Source organism: Sus scrofa, chromosome 9, assembly GCF_000003025.6.
Source record: "Sus scrofa isolate TJ Tabasco breed Duroc chromosome 9, Sscrofa11.1, whole genome shotgun sequence".
NCBI lineage: Eukaryota > Metazoa > Chordata > Mammalia > Artiodactyla > Suidae > Sus > Sus scrofa.
The window spans coordinates 129,521,970-129,538,887 of NC_010451.4; the positions used below are offsets into that span (position 1 = coordinate 129,521,970).

The 16,918-nt window shown below is 41.4% G+C and overlaps 1 protein-coding gene across 14 annotated transcripts in view; it reads right to left on the minus strand.

The window, feature by feature from the left end:
- PROX1 (prospero homeobox 1) overlaps positions 5,735-16,918 on the minus strand; it is a 55,990-nt gene continuing 44,806 nt past the window's right edge. For 8 of the 14 annotated variants that reach the window (XM_005656755.3, XM_005656752.3, XM_005656754.3 and 5 more), the window contains one exon: positions 5,735-11,353. In XM_005656755.3, coding sequence (XP_005656812.1) covers positions 11,165-11,353 — 189 coding nt within the window. In that variant the 3' untranslated portion in view covers positions 5,735-11,164. 14 annotated transcript variants of the gene reach the window in all.

Consider the following 16,918-nt stretch of genomic DNA (forward strand, 5'->3'; position numbering starts at 1 on the left):
AGTACAATTGACTTAAAATGTGTTAGTTTCAGGTGTATAGCAAGGTGGATCAGCTATACATATACATGTATTCATTCTTTTTTAGATTATTTTCCCTTACAGGTTATTACAAATTATTGAGTATAGTTCCCTGTGCTATACAGTAGGTCCTTGTTCCTTGTCTGTCTTCTCTTTTTTTAAAAAAGAAATTATTGAAGGAAATCCTTAAACCTCTACTAGATGAATCTGACTTTTCCTAAAGACTCTGAATTCCAAAAAGACATATTAGAATGAGACATGGCCTCTGAATTAGGCAACCTGGCAAATTGAAATGGCTGAAAGAGCAAAGGCTACTTGGCCCCAGTAAAAGAAAAAATTAGGAGGCAATAAATAGCATGTGGTGATTGAGTTAGCTGACAGTCTCAAAAGATATTTGTTTCCCTTGTCATTAGAAGGTAGAAAAAAGCAAACCAATGTATAAATAAACTTTTTCCTGCTTCTCACCCAGAAAAGCAGTGAGTCCAGATCTTCCTTCACCCTAGTTTGCTACAATTAATAATCACTGCTTGTTTATAATATAGCCTTTTTTTTTTAACTATACTAATGGATTGAATTGGCTTATATTTTTATTTAGGATTTTCCAACTGTAATAAATGTGAGTTTCAAAAACCAAAAACATATGTGTGCGTATATACCTATATGTAGTTTGAATGATTTATCCAATATTTTAAAATATTTGCTAGAATTCACCCATAAAACCATGAAGGCTGAGTGCCTTTGAAGAAGGAGAAGAGATCCTGGTTTTGTTTTATTTTTTGAACATTTTCAATTTCTTTTAAGACTTTGGTTCTATTAACATTTTCTACTTCTAAATTTCAATACCTTCTTTCTCCTTAAAAATGCATCCAGTTCACTGGGATTTCCTGTATATCTAGCCATAATGTTGATTCTATAAATTCTTGGGTACTGGAGTTCCGTCGTGGCTCAGTGGTTAACGAATCTGACTAGGAACCATGAGGTTGGGAGTTCGATCCCTGACCTTGTTCAGTGGGTTAAGGATCCTGCATTGCCAGGAGCTGTGGTGTAGGTTGCAGACGTGGCTTGGATCCCGCATTGCTGTGGCTGTGGCGTAGGCTGGCAGCTACAGCTCTGATTAGATTAGACCCTTAGCCTGGGAATGCCATATGCCACAGGAGCGGCCCTAGAAAAGGCAAAAAGACAAAAATAAATAAACAAACAAACAAACAAATAACTAAATAAGTAAATTCTTCGTACTGAATGGAGAAAAGCCATAAATCATCCTCAGCTGGGAATCTACCTGTTCCTCATAATTTTTTCTAGAATGCAGATACCTACACTCAGATGCATGGACACATGCTCATGAACCTTACTCTGTGTCAGACTTCAAGACTCTCTTGCTCAACGTCATTGTCAGCTACTGGGTTATGAACAAGGATTTAGAGAAAACACTTCTTCTGGTTACCAGCACTTTTCCCGTTGTGAATAATTGGAAATAGGTCCATTGATTTTTGAAATTATTTCCCAACAGGTCAAGGGTAACAACCATGACAAAAAATCCATAGCTCCAATTTTCATGGTCTGGGGCTACTCACACCAAGGAATTTCCAATACCAGCAAAGCACAGAGTACTATTTGCACAAGCACTGGGGAAAACCCAGTGCTTTCTCCACCGGCAGATTTATTTGCAGAGACATAGGCATTTTTTCCAGGGTCGCTGCCAAACTATCTCCTGAGCCTGTCTAGCTAGCACCTGGGCCACTCAGCAGGGGGCTTTGCAAATAATCCCCTCCCCTTTGCCAGGGTAGAGCGATTGTTTCAGCCTGTTATGGCGCCTTAATCTTTCGAAGCTGCTCCACTCCTATTCTGGGGCCTTCCCAAGCATGACTGGCTGGAGGTGTGGCCACAGCTGCTATAGACCTGAGGCTGAGGGCAAGGGCCAAGGAAATAGCAGACATGGGAAGAAACTTTCAGTTCCTGGAGAACTTCTGTGTTCTTCAAAATTTGAATGTCCTGGGAGGCTGCCATGGGTCTGGGTGTAGTTCTGAGATCACAATTTTAAACAATATGGCAAGATGACAAAAGCCACCAGCTGAGGGAGAAGAAAGGGAACTAATAGTGATTCGGCACAAACCCACGGGCCAGGCAGGCTCTGTGCTGTTTCTATGGTAGAAAAATAATCTTCTTCTTCTTTTTTTTTTTTGATGGTTTGAGAGAAGTCACAGAAGCAACTTTTTTATTTTAATTTTCACATTCATCCTCGAAGACCTCTTCCTCTAGCCAGTGAGTGTTGTGTGGTTATTCGGCAGAGAACGCCTTTAAGTGAAGCTCCCGCAGAACTTACTTATGGAATTTAACACTCACCTTTGTGCTTAGAGATCTGCTCTATCATATCTGATGAGATCGTTGTTGTTCTAAGCAGAGAATCCCCTTTTGATTGTACCCCAATATAAAGATGAAGCTTCTTTGGCTACAAGAAGAGGTCCCCATCTGGTTCCCCCGCCCCACCCCCCGCAAGGTAAGAATCTCAGGAGTAAAAATCCCTGAGGTAGATTTTCTCTACAATTTCTTCAGCACTAATTATTTTCCTCGGTTACCAGAAAAACAAAGCCATGTCCAGTGGAGAAGGGGTCCTCCCTCTGAGTGACTTGGGAGACATTTGGAAGGGCTCTATGATCACGGGCAGGAATCAGCCCTGGAGAGAGAAGGAAGGATGCTCTGAAGATGATACTGAGTTTAGGCAAGGTGTATCCGTGAGTGACACTGCTCAAAAGTCCTGGCCTTGTGATCAGTGGGGAAGGCCTCCAGCCCCTCATCCCTCAGGTGAACTTGGACCTAATATGTAAAGTGTATTCCTGTGCATATATATTTATGCATATACCACTGGATGAGAAATATACCAAGCCAGGGATAGCTTCACGTTAACTTTATGAACAGACAGGGAGGCCTGGGGCCACGTGGAAGCACTAGATGCTTGGCGATGGGCAGAGGCACCTCATGAAGGGAGACTGGATCCTGAATGGGGAGAGAAAGACCCAAAGTCACACTCGGCCAACTTCAGAATTTTGCCTTTGTCTTGCCCTGCAATTTAAACTGCCTTTCTTAGGGGAAAGAAAAACATGTTAGCTTTTTTCTTTTTTCTCTTGGCATGTAGGAACCCTTTGGAGAAGGTCAGCATGGTGGCTGCACGGATGCGTTCAGACTGTTGTAATTCTTTTGACTCTTATGGACACTCAGAGGTTAAGTGTTGTGCCCAGGTTTCCCATGGAAGCTTCGCAAAGACTGTTAGAAATGAATTGATTAGAGGAAGGTCTCCAACACCCCAAGTAGGGCACTCTGTTTTTCCTTTAGGTAGAAAGGTCACCCTTTAGATTTTGAACTCCGGTGTCTGGACCCTTCCTCCAAAGGCTGATATAGCTGGTGTGCGTCTTTTATTTCTTTGGGCTTTTTGTCTTTTGTGGGGGGCGCTGCACCTGCAGCACATGGAGGTTCCCAGGCTAGGGGTTAAATCAGAGCTGCAGCTGCCAGCCTATACCACAGCCACAGCAATGCAGGATCTGAGCAGTGTCTGAGACCTACACCACAGCTCATGGCAACGCCACATGCTTCACCCACTGAATGAGGCCAGAGATCGAACCTGCATCCTCATGGATACTAGTGGGGTTCGTTAGCACTGCACCACATGGGAACTCCCACCTTTTATTTCTTTAGAAATAGTTCACAATTTTGCTTGGATAGCACACCGGCTCTTTCTAAAATCGTATCGGCTGTTTTCCTTTAGAGACACTTCCCTTGTATTTTATGCCTTCAGAAGTGTTCAGAGACCCCCAGAACCTGGCGACGCATGGCAAATATTTGATGTTTTCTTATAACTTGTATTCAGGGACATCTATTCCTCACCTCAGCATGGGTGAGTAAATTAACTGCAAGGATGTGGTGATTTTTAGCTGTTAGTCTTTAAGAAAAACTTGTAAATCATGTATGATGATAGATGGAGATACAATGAGTAAAACCATCCTTTTCTTTACTACAAGTTGGGGAAGCTTTACAGTATAACATGGGCAGTGGCAGGCATTGAGACAGATGTAGGTGGAATGAGGTTTGCGGTCAGGATTCAGATCAATATCGAGAGTGGTGATACACACTAATCTAGACCATTGCTGTCAGAGACATAAAAGCAATGATTTGAAGCTGGGTTTTTTTGCTTTTTAGGGCTGCACTCCCAGCATATGGAAGTTCCCAGTCCAGGGATCCAATTGGAGCTACAGCTGCTGGCCTACACTGCAGCCACAGCTGCAGCAATGCCAGATCCAAGCCGTGTATGCGACCTACACCACAGTTCATGGCAATGCCGAAACCTTAACCCACTGAACGAGGCCAGGAATCGGACCTGCCTCCTTGTGGATCCTAGTCGGGATCGTTAACTGCTGAGCCACGATGGGAACTCCCGAAGCTGTATTTTAATTAATTATTATTATTTTTTTTTGCCATACCCACAGCATGTGGAAGTTCCCTCAGGGATGACCCCTGTGTCACAGCAGTGACAATGCTGGATCCTTAACCTGCTGAGCCACCAGGGAATGCTGAAGCTATATTTTAATTAAACCTCCTATCAAAAAACATCACCACTTGCTGCAACTTCTTAGAGACTTAGTCGCTGCCCGGATTATCCAATCTGATTTAAAGCAAATCGGTACAAGGAACTACAAGAAGATGGAAGCGATGACATTAGTGCAAATGCCCTCTCTCTTTCAAGAGCAGTTAGAAGGGAATGGGGGTGGGGGGGATTCCTTTTTTTTCCTCTAAGCAGGGGATAAAAAATTTGGCATAGAGGGACAAAGGCATGCTCTTTGGCACAATTTAGTTAGGAAGGCTGGAATTTAAATTTGTGCCATGCATAGAAAAAGAGCTGAGAGCGGAAAAATACTGTTATCATTTAATAGTTTTGAGAATGCATTGATTCTAAGCACCCTCATGACAACAGGGTTCAAATATAAAGCTTTCATCATTGAAGAGAAAGCAAAAGAAGATGAAGACTCAATCATAGCGTGGAGGGAAAGGGAGGTGCAACTGTGAGTGACCTTTAGCAGGTCAACTGCAAGTAGGCAAGTGATTTCTGCTGATTCTTCGTGTTCCTGATTTGAGGATCAAGGAGACATGACTTTAAACCAAAGCAAAAGAGATGAAGGACATTTGCACAAGCCACCCACCCAATGTTCTTAGTATGAAACCTGCCGCCGATCATGTCTAAGGGTACATTGTAGAGAGGTTTTGAATTTACACGAGTACTTGGTTCGGCGTTCAGCCAGCGTAGAAACAATACAAGCTCTCACTCCCCAGATTTTAAGTAATATACTTGCCATCCTGTGACTCTGGGGGAACATCTTTTCTTGTTCTTCGAATCATTGAATCATTAGACATTCGCAATTGAGCTGAATTGAGCTCACGATATCATTTTGAGCCAAAAACGTTTGTCGTTTTTAAATGTGGAGGGCTAAAGTGAAATCTGTGCGAAGAGGCTTCAGAAAGCGAGCGAGCCAATTAGTATAAATGTCGGAAGACACAAAGATCATTTCTAGGAGCTGCATGTGTCCATGTCAGGTCTGCAGCATGAAAAATCGTAATAAAAGGGCAACTCCATAACTGGTACTACGGTCACAACTAGCCTGCTGTCCTACAGTTGGACAGAGGCCCCAAAACTGAATGTCACGTGTTTTTAAAAAAAATCAAACGGCACTGAGCTTGTAATGTATATTTTATTTTGCACAAGCTTGCATATATACTGCACATACATTCAGTTTAAGAGAAGATGGAAGGCACACAAGGCAGTTGGACTACTGTATCCTTTAAGTGGTACAAAGCAAAAGGTAAAAGTTTGGAGAGTATACAAAAGCTTAAACACACAAAGTAAAACCCCCGTCCCCCCCTCCCCCCCAACAACTTTTTTTTCCTGTTTTAAAATTTAGTAGCTGCCAAACTAAATTTTTTACTTTAACTTTAAAATCAATTGTCTACTGCACCTTTTTATTTACTTTTTAATATGGACAGGGAGTCTCATTTTTTTTATCATATCAATTAATATTACAGTACATCCTTGGTAATACAAAATTGTACACCTTCATCAAATAAATTAGGATAAATTAAACCAATAAATTATGCAAAGTCTTCAGAACAATAGACAACAACAAAAATCCACAATTGAAATTGCCTCTAGCTAAAAAAAATCAAAAATTGACTTTATCAGTTCAGTTATTGTACTATATTCAAATCAAAGGGTCTTTATTACAAAAAAAAAGCTTAATAATGCTATTTACAACATATTGCTAAATAATATAAAGGCAGTGTTTTGTCACGGTTTATACTATATACAGATGAGAAATGGCTGGGACAATATTGGGAGAAGCCATGACCTTTGATTCTTCTAGGTATCGCTGAGACCAATCCCAAATATATTTGCTTTTCCAATGCTCATATCGAAGTGGTAATATACAATTTTAAAATGCTTTTTCCCCCCTAGGGAGAGGATTCAAATATTTTAAAAATAAGGAATGAATCCATTTTCACAAAAGAGGGCCAGTCTGTTTGCCTTCTCTGCTCCTGTTTGGGCATGACTGGGGGTGTTAGATTTGAGAGAGGGCTCAGTTGAAAAGACTCAAAGTCCAGATGCTTCCAGCTTCTGTTATATTCTTAGAAGGATGACTATAAGAAGATGCAAAGGTTAAATACCAGTTTTGATCCCAGCTCTGAAGAACGAGCATTTTAGCTTTAGACTTAGAGATGGTTTACAACCAACAGATCTACAGAAGACAAAACTGCATTTCCTTCAACGTCACATGTAAGTGCAATACAGTAACTGCTTACTCATATAAACCAGTTACGTTCTTTAAGGGGAGCTTTTTGAAAACAATGTTTCTTGTCATTTGCAAACACAGAGTTTGTACCAGAACGAAACATTTGTACTATTCACACCAATGAAGATTCTATAATATACATGGCAAAGAGATTCTGCTCTGTTCTCACATGTACACTGCTTCTTTCCAGGGAGTCTGTAAACTACGTTGTCTCTGATGAATTTATGATTGCTTCTGGGGGACATCCTATTTGTAAAGCCCCCTAAATCTTTAGCTTTATGACTTACTATTAACCTGTATGTGTATGCACGGGTGTGGGGGGTGGGGAGAGGGTTTACATACTAAATGCCTTCATGTACACAGAAAAGAAATTTCATAAATTTACAGAAACTGCATTACCCTTGCCCTTGACATCTGATGAAAGAGACTGTTATCTTTTAAAAGTAGAGAGCAGGATTTTCAAGAATGCTTTCAACTGTCTATACAGTCACCGAAGTGTTCCTAAAAAATTCAACAGATGTTGTGAGAATGTAGTTATTTATTAAAATCTCATGTCTTACGTAACAACAGCCATGGGGTTAAATATTTACATTGCTTTATAAAAGTTCCCCTCTTGGTTTAGTGTTTTTGTTTTGCTATTTTTTTTTTGTTGTTTTTAAAATTTTAAAAAATGATATTCACCCACATCCTTAGCACAGCAACAAAGATTCTGCAAACATAAAACACTTTAATTAAATAATACTTGGAGGCACAAAGCAAACTTCAGAAATATGTGGGTGAACATTTCCTTAAATAATGACTACATTCTACCATCTTCCACGTTGTTTTACCATTTAATGTGAAACGTCCTCATTAAACAGCCAGAGATACAGTAAGAATTAAATGTTTTGTTGTTGCAAATAGAACATTCTTTTCACAAAACATAACAAATGTCTAAAATAGGTCCTTAAATCTAGATAGGAAAAGGTAAGCTTTCCACTTCACACGCAGATATATATGTATATTTTTACATGTGTGTATATGTGTGTATGTGTTTTTATGTTCACACATCTGCACACACATATATAGCACATGGTATGAAATATTGCTTCTATACTACTTTTCATTAGGCTAAGAAAACACAAGATTTGCACCACAGTTACAAAAAATTGGCTTCTACAAGAATTTTCAAAACTCGAATGCTGCTCAAACAATTGAGGAAAAAATAATTTGCGGTATCAAACTGTTCTAAAAATTCTCTTCTTCAAAAACGTATTCTCCCGCTTTGTTTTAAAAAGACACAAAATATGCATAGCTATCAACGTTATGTCAAACAGCCAGAAAAAAAATCTAGTGTTTATTGCAGCTGTAGTAATTGGAAATAAAGTCAAAAAGATGAAATTGAAAGCCACAGAAGGCACAAGAACAATTGTACTGGTGGGAAAAAACTGGTATTTTGAAGGATTTTTAAAAATCCCCCCGCTGGTGCATTTAGGTCTAGGCACAGACTATAACCTCAAGTGTAGATGCAAAAATAATTTAGGGTTAGCAGAAAATAAGTGGAAATGCGGTATTTCAACAAGGACTTTAGACTTTGTTTCCCTTTGTAAACTGCCCCTCGTCCTTCACCCTCCCACCTCGGAAAGTGAACTTGCTCCTAAGCAGCCAATTTTTACTTGGTGAGAGTTGAGCTAAGATTTGAAAGACGGTGATTTTTTTCTTTTAAAAAAACCTGGTTAAAGAGGAGTTTTGAGAGACAGGCTTTTGTCATTTTCCAATGCTCCGGGAGGCACAAGATTTTACGGTTGTAAAAGAGAAAAAAAAAAAAAAAATTCCTGAACGCAAAGTGATTGAGTTCTATTTCCAGGACAACAAGGTGAGCTGATCCTCATGCTGTAATTTCTACTCTGAAATCATTTCTATGCCTCGGTGAACACTGAGAGGATATTAACGTAGATTAGTGCATCAACATTTGGTTGTGAACACACACTTTTGCTTAATTTGTCTATTTAAATTAGAAAGGCAGGGGAGACTAAAACTAATCAATGCTGAATTTGCCCCAGATCAAGAAGATACTAGCAATCTGTCTATATAGGTAAATACACAACAGTTTGGCCTGTTACCTTGCGAATGGCAACACAACGGTGATATGAATTACACGGAACAGCAAAGACCCAGTTGTATACTGATGCAGACAATGGATGCCATACTCCTGGGCATGAAACAAGGTGAAAAGAGTGTGACCACAAGTTGAGATTGCTTCTCTACTTTGTGCTGATTGGATTTTTTGGTTTGCATTTTATTCCAATGGGATGATTATCCAAACCTTTTTTTTTTTTTTCCCCAAGCAAGCCGGAACAAGAACATATTGGATCTGATAGCTCTGTGTACGCTGAGAGTGCAAGCTGGGTGATGTGTTGGGTGAAGCCAGGGGGTGTTCCAGCCTGTGCTTCTGAGATCTGCCCACATTGCGAGAGGCTGTGTCTCCTGAATGATGCAGGCATCACAGGACTACGCCGTTTCATTTAAAGTCAGCAGGTTTTAAGGCTTTGTGCTGACAATAATTGCCTTCATACATTCCTGTCCATCAGCAGAATTTATAAATGATGTCAAATTACAGCCATTGGGTCAGCTAGTCAGTCACATGGGTCAACCTGCATTCTCCAAAGTCAAATGCAATTTTTATAAAAATCAGGGGGAAAAATGGTATTTATGTTGTATGTGATCTAAAATACCAGGTTTGTTACCGTGTCACTGGAGGAGATGTAGATCAAGTTACCTAAGGGGAGGGAGGGTTCTGGAAAACACTATTAGAATGAAAAAGGAATTCTTACTGCATCTGCACACAAAACCCAGCTACCAAAAACAAATGTGAATGCCCAAAGGCTCTTAAAAAGCAAGTATGGGAACATCTTTGAAAAACTGGAAGAAAAAAAAAAAAGAAAGAAAAAGAAAAAAGAGGAGAACCATTGAAGAAAGCATGAAATAGCAGCTAGCTTTCTTATGTGTGCTGAAATTGTGTCTTTTGGGTAAACTCCCAAACTCTCCTATTCTCTACAAGCTTCTCAGGTTTTGGTCAATACTAGCTTCTGAATTAGAAGAGACTTTATCAATTGCCTTAAAACGCTGTACCTAAAATGAAGAAACACTTAATCGACTGTCACCACTTTGACCATCCATCAGGGTAGTGTGGAAATGTATATGAAAATAAGTCATTCTCTTACCAACTCCTCTAGGGAGGGGAAGATCAAGTCAACTAGCAGCTGTCAACAAACTTCTAGTGTAGGCAGGAATTTTATGGTCAGGCTGGGATGCCCTTTATCCCTTACCACAGAAAGGTGTTCAGAAAATAGTGTTTTGGCTTTTCTTTTTTTTTTTTTTTTGACCAAAAAAAAAAAAGTGTTAAATATTCAACAAATAATTGCTCTTTTAAAGCATATAAACAGAGTGGAGCAAAGAATAAATTTGAAACTTATGTGCCTTTTCATATCTGAAGCAAGATAAATAGAAAATAACACGTTATAGGGGTTTTTCTCTATGAAGAATGATATCCACTCACTTATTAGCAAGAAGAGCCTGTTGCAGAATTTCGAGAGGCGACTAGAAATCACGCGAGGTTCTAGTCTCATCTTGAAAGAGTCAGTTTTGTACCGAATTGCTTTGCCTCCATAAGATACCAATCCTAGTTTGGGGTGTTGGCCATTTCTCTTAGGAAAGGCTTTTTGACAGTTAGTGATGATGTTTCTTTTTCAAATCTGGCCTTTTGGGCTACTTTTGAAAAGTGAACTATTCATCTGCCACTGGCATTATTTTTAAACATATGATAAAAAGCTACTTACTGAGTTCAAACCAAACATTTCAGTTTATCACGTGGTTTCATTGCATTTTCCTATCTCCTTAGCCGTGAAAATAAAAGACACATCACTGAAGACAGAGCTGCTTGCTGTGTCACGGGTCTCCCTCCGCCAACCAACCGCCAGTTGCAATAAACCATCAATCAAGCAAAAGCATCTTTAACAAATGCCCTCCCTTGCGAACACCGACGTTACACACGCCAACATTCTTTTTTCCCTGAAACTTAACCCTATTTTAAGTCTCCACATGTTAAGGGCCTTGGGCAAAAGTAAACTAAAGGCGGAAGGAAAAGAACCATCCCCTTGCAATGGAAAACGGAAGAAAGTGAGAGGAAGATGATGAGGAGGAATTACCAGCCGATTTCAGAACATATCCATGCCTCCCATACACATATACATGAACTCAAAATCTAGACACGTGTAACTTGGACATCCAAAGGGGACTGCGACTACTCGTACATTCCGAAAGAGTTGTTGAAATTTCTACTCATGAAGCAGCTCTTGTAGGCAGTTTGGGGATTTGAAAATCTCAGGGACTTCACTATCCAGCTTGCAGATGACCTTGTATATGGCCTTCTTCCAGGAAGGATCAACATCTTTGCCTGCGATAATGGCATTGAAAAACTCCCGTAATGTGATCTGCGCAACTTCCAGGAATCTCTCTGGAACCTGCTGATACAAGGAGACAATGGCATTAATAAAGTTTTCAGTTTCAAGTCTCCAGTTCTTCAAAGGAAATTGAGCTAAGTTCTTTCTTTCAGAAAGGGGCTTACATGGCACCTGCATTTGCTAAAAATGGCCGGCCTCTATTCTCTTATGTAAAGTTGTTATATATAGCAGCATTGTAATGTGGGGTTGACAGCTTTGGAGAGTTTTAGAAAAAGACTCGTGCAAAGGATACAGGCAGACCTTCTGAAAAACTGGGATTCCACTGTGCATATTTGGATAAAAAAGTTGGAACTTCTCACTTCATCCAATTGGTATATTTCAGAAGCAAGTCTCCACCTGATCGTTCAGAATCGGAATCATATTTCCATTATGAAAACAAAATGTGTTCTCAAAAGTAGACTAAGAAGTAGCCTTTGATATGAAAAATTAAAAAAAAACTCTCACCGTAGATGAAGAAAATCAAAGTCTGTTTCCTGCTTCTATCAGATGGCTGTTGACTCAAATACTAAATTGTGTATCAATGTAATTTACACTATAAATTGCAGGCAGGAGTTCCTGTAGTGGTGCAGCGGATATGAATCCAACTAGGAACCATGAGGTTGCGGGTTTGATCCCTGGCCTTGCTCAGTGGGTTAAGGATCCAGCCTGGTCATGAGCTGTGGTGTAGGTTGAAGATGTGGCTCAGATCCAGCGTTGCTGTGGCTGTGGTGTAGGCTGGTGGCTGTAGCTCTGATTGGACCCCTAGCCTGGGAACCTCCATATGCTGCAGGTGCGGCCCTGAAAAAGACGAAAGACAAAAAAAAAAAAAAAAAAAAAAAAAGAATAAAGTGCAGGCAGACCTCATTTCACTGTGCTGCTTGCTTCACTGTGCTTCGTAGGTGCTGTGTTTTCTGCAAACTGCAGGTTTGTGGCAACTGTGCGTTTGCGGAGCAAGTCTATCGGTGCCATTTTCCCAACAGTGTTAGCTCACTTCGTGTCTCGGTGTCACATTTTGGTAATCCCAATATTTCAGACTTTTTCGCTACTGTTAGATTTGTTATGGTGATCTGTGATCAGTGACCTCTGATATTACTCTTGTGAAAGGATCTGAGCTCACTGAAGGCTCAGATGATGTTTAGCATTTTTAGCAATTGAGTGTTTTTGAATTAAGGGATGCACTTTCTTTTTGGACATAATCTATTGCACTTTATAGGCTACAGGCTGGTGTTGATGTAACTTTTACATGCACGGGGAAAAAAATTCATGGGACTGGCTTTCTTGCGACATTTGCTTTATTGCGGTGGTCTGGACAGGGACCTGCACTATCTCCAAGGTATGCGTTACTCTCTCTACAACAAAAAGAGTAAGAGGATGACCTCAATGCCAAAACCCAAGATCCAAAATGTGTACGCAGTCCTAAAATCCTACATCGGAAGCTGCTTTGCCTTGAGATTAGAATTGCCCCACAAAAGAATGACTTACTTAGCTGATAATAACAATAAACCCCAACATTTTTGGAGTGCTTCTTCTGGGTCAGGCACTGTGTTAGGTCCTGAAGGTGAATTATGCCATTCAGTTCCCCCACAACTCTGTGATTATTAACCCCATTTTACAGTGAGAAAATTGAGGCTCACTTGTTCGGTCATGGGATTCCACGATAAACATTCTCCAACTATTCTTTTCAGAATCCTCTTGGTCAATCCTTATCTTCCATAGTGATTAATCTATGTGTGAGTGCGTGGTGTGTGCTTATTAATTGTCTATTAGTCGTTGTTTATTTAATAGTCTGACCTCTTGTCTAGGAAAAGGAATAGCTCTTGATGTACATATTTAGCCTTCTTTGTAAGTTATCTGGTAAAGCATGGCCTGTCTTTCCCCACAACAAGATAAGAGATTCACAGAATCATTCTATGGACTCGTAACTGTCCAAGTAGATACCGACACTCTGTAGATTTCTTCTACTGGGGGTCCTTATACAGTAACAATGTTTTATTTTTATAGTAAGTGCAGACATAAGTAAATGCACTGCAGCTGTATGTGTAGAGAGATCTGTCTACACATATACAGGAGGCAAAAGATTTTTGTCTCAGTTCAGATGTGCCATTTACCAAAGTAAAAGGGAGGGACTGTCCCTCTGAACATATTTGATCCCTGGCTCCCCCTCTTTTCTCAATCTGTGCAGTGGAACATTTTATAATGACAGTAACTGCTAAGAAAAAAACATGAAATGATCATCTGACATCCCTGCCTTACACATGTGGAGTTGGAGTGAGAAGTTCAGTGCTTCTCATGACAAGTCACCTGTCCTTTAAAAGAAACCCCAGGAACAAAAGGGCCCCCCCCCTCCTCTGGGGTCGACCAGAATCTAGAAAAGGTGCAAATTTTGGATAGCCCCTCCTCAAAACATACATATTGGCTAACTTCTTAGGACAAAGTTCCGAACACCGCCTGGAAAATCATGGAAGCAACACCTTGTTCCCCACGAATGTGCCAACTCGCACATCCCCGTGGTCATTCCCTGCCGAGAATTCATCTACCTTCTCTCCTGGACTTTGATGATTTTCTCCCAATCTCCTGCATAGACATGAGTATTTTTGGGACAGAAAGGGCCTGGAGGAACCATCAGCCCTCCCGCTCGCCTTATTCGACACACAAAGCCATTACGCAGCCTTTTCAAGTACTCTTCCCTCTTCCCCAAAGCCGGTCCTTCACACTTTATCAAACGGGCATTATTGAGAGAGGGATTCTGGCTGGAGAACAGTTAGGCAGTGCAACTACCCACTCTAACTACTTGGTTTGGGAGCTGTTAGCCAAATGCTACAGAAACATAATCATCGGCATTTATTAAAATCAACATTTCGAGAAGTGTGGTTTTCCTGGCCATGGGCAAGAGATCCATGAAGGAGACCTATGTTCCTCGAATGCTCAGGGATGTGGCATGGCGTGGCAGAGAGCTGCAGGGGACGGGAGCAGGGCAGCTGCTGAGATGAAGTCAGAGAAGGCCAGAACCCCTCCCATTCCAAGGACCCCCTAGGAGATCTGGGGACCCAGGGGCCAAGGGAGCAGGGGTGTTGTTCAAGACAGCCAGAGGAAGGAGAAGCTTCTAGAACAGCATCGGCACTTGTGCAGGGAGGGAAGTGTAGTTCTTGGGTTTGCCTGAGAACAAATCAAAGCTATTTCTTTGGGGGGGGGTGCTGCCTTCACCCCGTTATTCTTATCATTGGCCATGCTGGTCAGTTGTCTTTACTGGGGTTTGTCCTCTTCTAAACATTTGTTTCTTTTGACAGTAATCTTGGGCTGTCCTTTAAGATTTCTTGCACTTGTGGCTTGATGTTATTTAACTTTTCACTTACTTATATCTAATAGTAGTGAATTTATCATAAGATGTCTTTAGAAGAAAAGTCCTGTTTCAATTCTGTGTATCCCTCAAAATCTTTAACAGAATTCTTTTGCATCATCTTTGATAAATAGCTCATGAGACCCTGTCTTCGGTTTTGTTCCACATTGCCCTAAATACTTTTTTAAAAAGGAATTCTATTTTATTTTTGGCCGTGCCCAAGCCATGTGGCAGTTCCCAGGCCGGGGATCAAATCCACACCACAGCAGTGACCAGAGCCACTGCAGTGATAAGGCTGGATCCTTAACCTGCTGTGCCACAGAACTCCAAAAAAAGGTAATTTTAAAGTAATGATTAAAAAAGGAGAGAGAGAATTTAAAGAGTTGAACTAGATCTCAGGACTCATTTTATAGATGAAGAACCTGAGATTCTATGAGATAAAGAAATTATGAAATGGAGATGGATGGGAAGTAGCCTTTCAGGTGTTTTTCCACTAAGCCACGCTGGCTTAATGCATTTTCAGTAATTCCTACTTAGATGAGGCGTCAAAACCTTGACAGTCTGTGGATTTGTGATTTTCAAAAACCCCAGAAGAGCCAGTAACTTCAAAATAAGTGGGAATGACACGAATGATTCTCAGAAGGAGACTCTGGTTAGTGGTGTATGTTTGGGAAGGGATGAATTCTTTGTGAACCAATGAAATGGTTTGCTAATTGCGTGCTTCCTTTGAGGCAATACTCAAGCCAAGGATTGGGCTAGACAAAAGAAAGTTATCATCAGGAATTCCCGTCCTGGCGCAGCGGAAACGCATCCGACTAGGAACCATGAGGTTGCGGGTTCAACCCCAGGCCTCGCTCAGCGGGTTAAAGATCCGGCGTTGCTGTGGGCTGTGGTGTAGGTCACAGACGCAGCTCAGATCTGGTGTTGCTGTGGCTGTGGCATAAGCCGGCAGCTGCAGCTCTGATTAGACCCCTAGCCTGGGAACCTCCCTATGCTGTGGGTGTGGCCCTAAAAAGACAAAAAAAAAGAAAAGAAAAAAAGAAAGTATGAAAAAGAAAAAGTTATCATGAGATCCTCTAATACCAGAGCAATTCCTCCTTTTTTGGAGGCTCCAGAGAGGTAAATTGATGGGTAGCAACAGATCATCCGAGAGGATGCCAAGGAATTCCATCCACAGGTGGACATATCACCCATGAAAAAGAGACCCGTATCTCTCTCCGCCAGAAAAGTTTCCCCAACTCCACTTAACAGGGTCATGGGGGGGGGGTCCTCTCTGATGTTTTTTAGAGGGTGTCTTAGAATTCAGGCTTATGCGAATGGTGTTGCCTGTATTTTTCTGTACCTCTTCACACCTAATGGATTTCCAATCACTAATAAACATCTGCAGAACCGTCCTTAGTGACAAGTAATCCCTTATCTAGGTTTCTTTTAATAGAACCCAGCAATCTGCAGAATGAACCCTAGAGTATCTCCTCAGCATCAGGTGGTAACAGTCAATCAAGTCCCTGGAATGCAAGACAATGCCGGCCGCTGGGAGGGGGAGGGAAGGCCATGCCTCTGGACATGCCACAGGGGAAAACAAAGGGCTTCCAAAGTCTCTGGCTGGAACTCTGAAGCTATTGTGGGAGCCGCGGTGCTGAGTGTTCTTCAGGAGAGGAGAGTGGAAACTTTGCTTAGATAAAAGGCCTCCCGATATGGGAGCCTCACCCCAAATGGTCTTGCCTCTCCTTGCCTTGAGATTTGGAGGAGAATATTTCCACGAGGAGGTACCTGGGGCTTGGCTCTCAGCAGCCACCCATTTCCCCACAATCGTTTGTACTCAAGTCTCCTCAGAGCACAGGAGAGCCTTGGGGGCTTGGATGAAATGGGGAACATGGGAGGCTATTTTCAAGTCTGCTGTCTGTGGCTTGGTTGCAAGCCCACACACACACACACACACACACACACACACACACACACACACGGTGTGTTGGGTGGGTGGTTGTTTTGCTGTTCTTTTTTTTTTTTTTTTTTAATCAGAGTGAATGGCAAAGATGCATTTTCCCCCGTCTTCCTCCTCCTCTTCCCAGTTGCTTTACCTTCAAGGATGATTTGTTTTATTAAACTGACTGTCCCTAGCCTCTGCAGTACATAATAAAAGCCTGACATAGCAGGCTGCCTGCCTTCTGTGTCCTGCAGACACTCATCATAAGTGTCAGGACATACCAAGGTTAGCGGTCACTGGAAGTGTGCTCGCTGGCCCAAACCTTGCC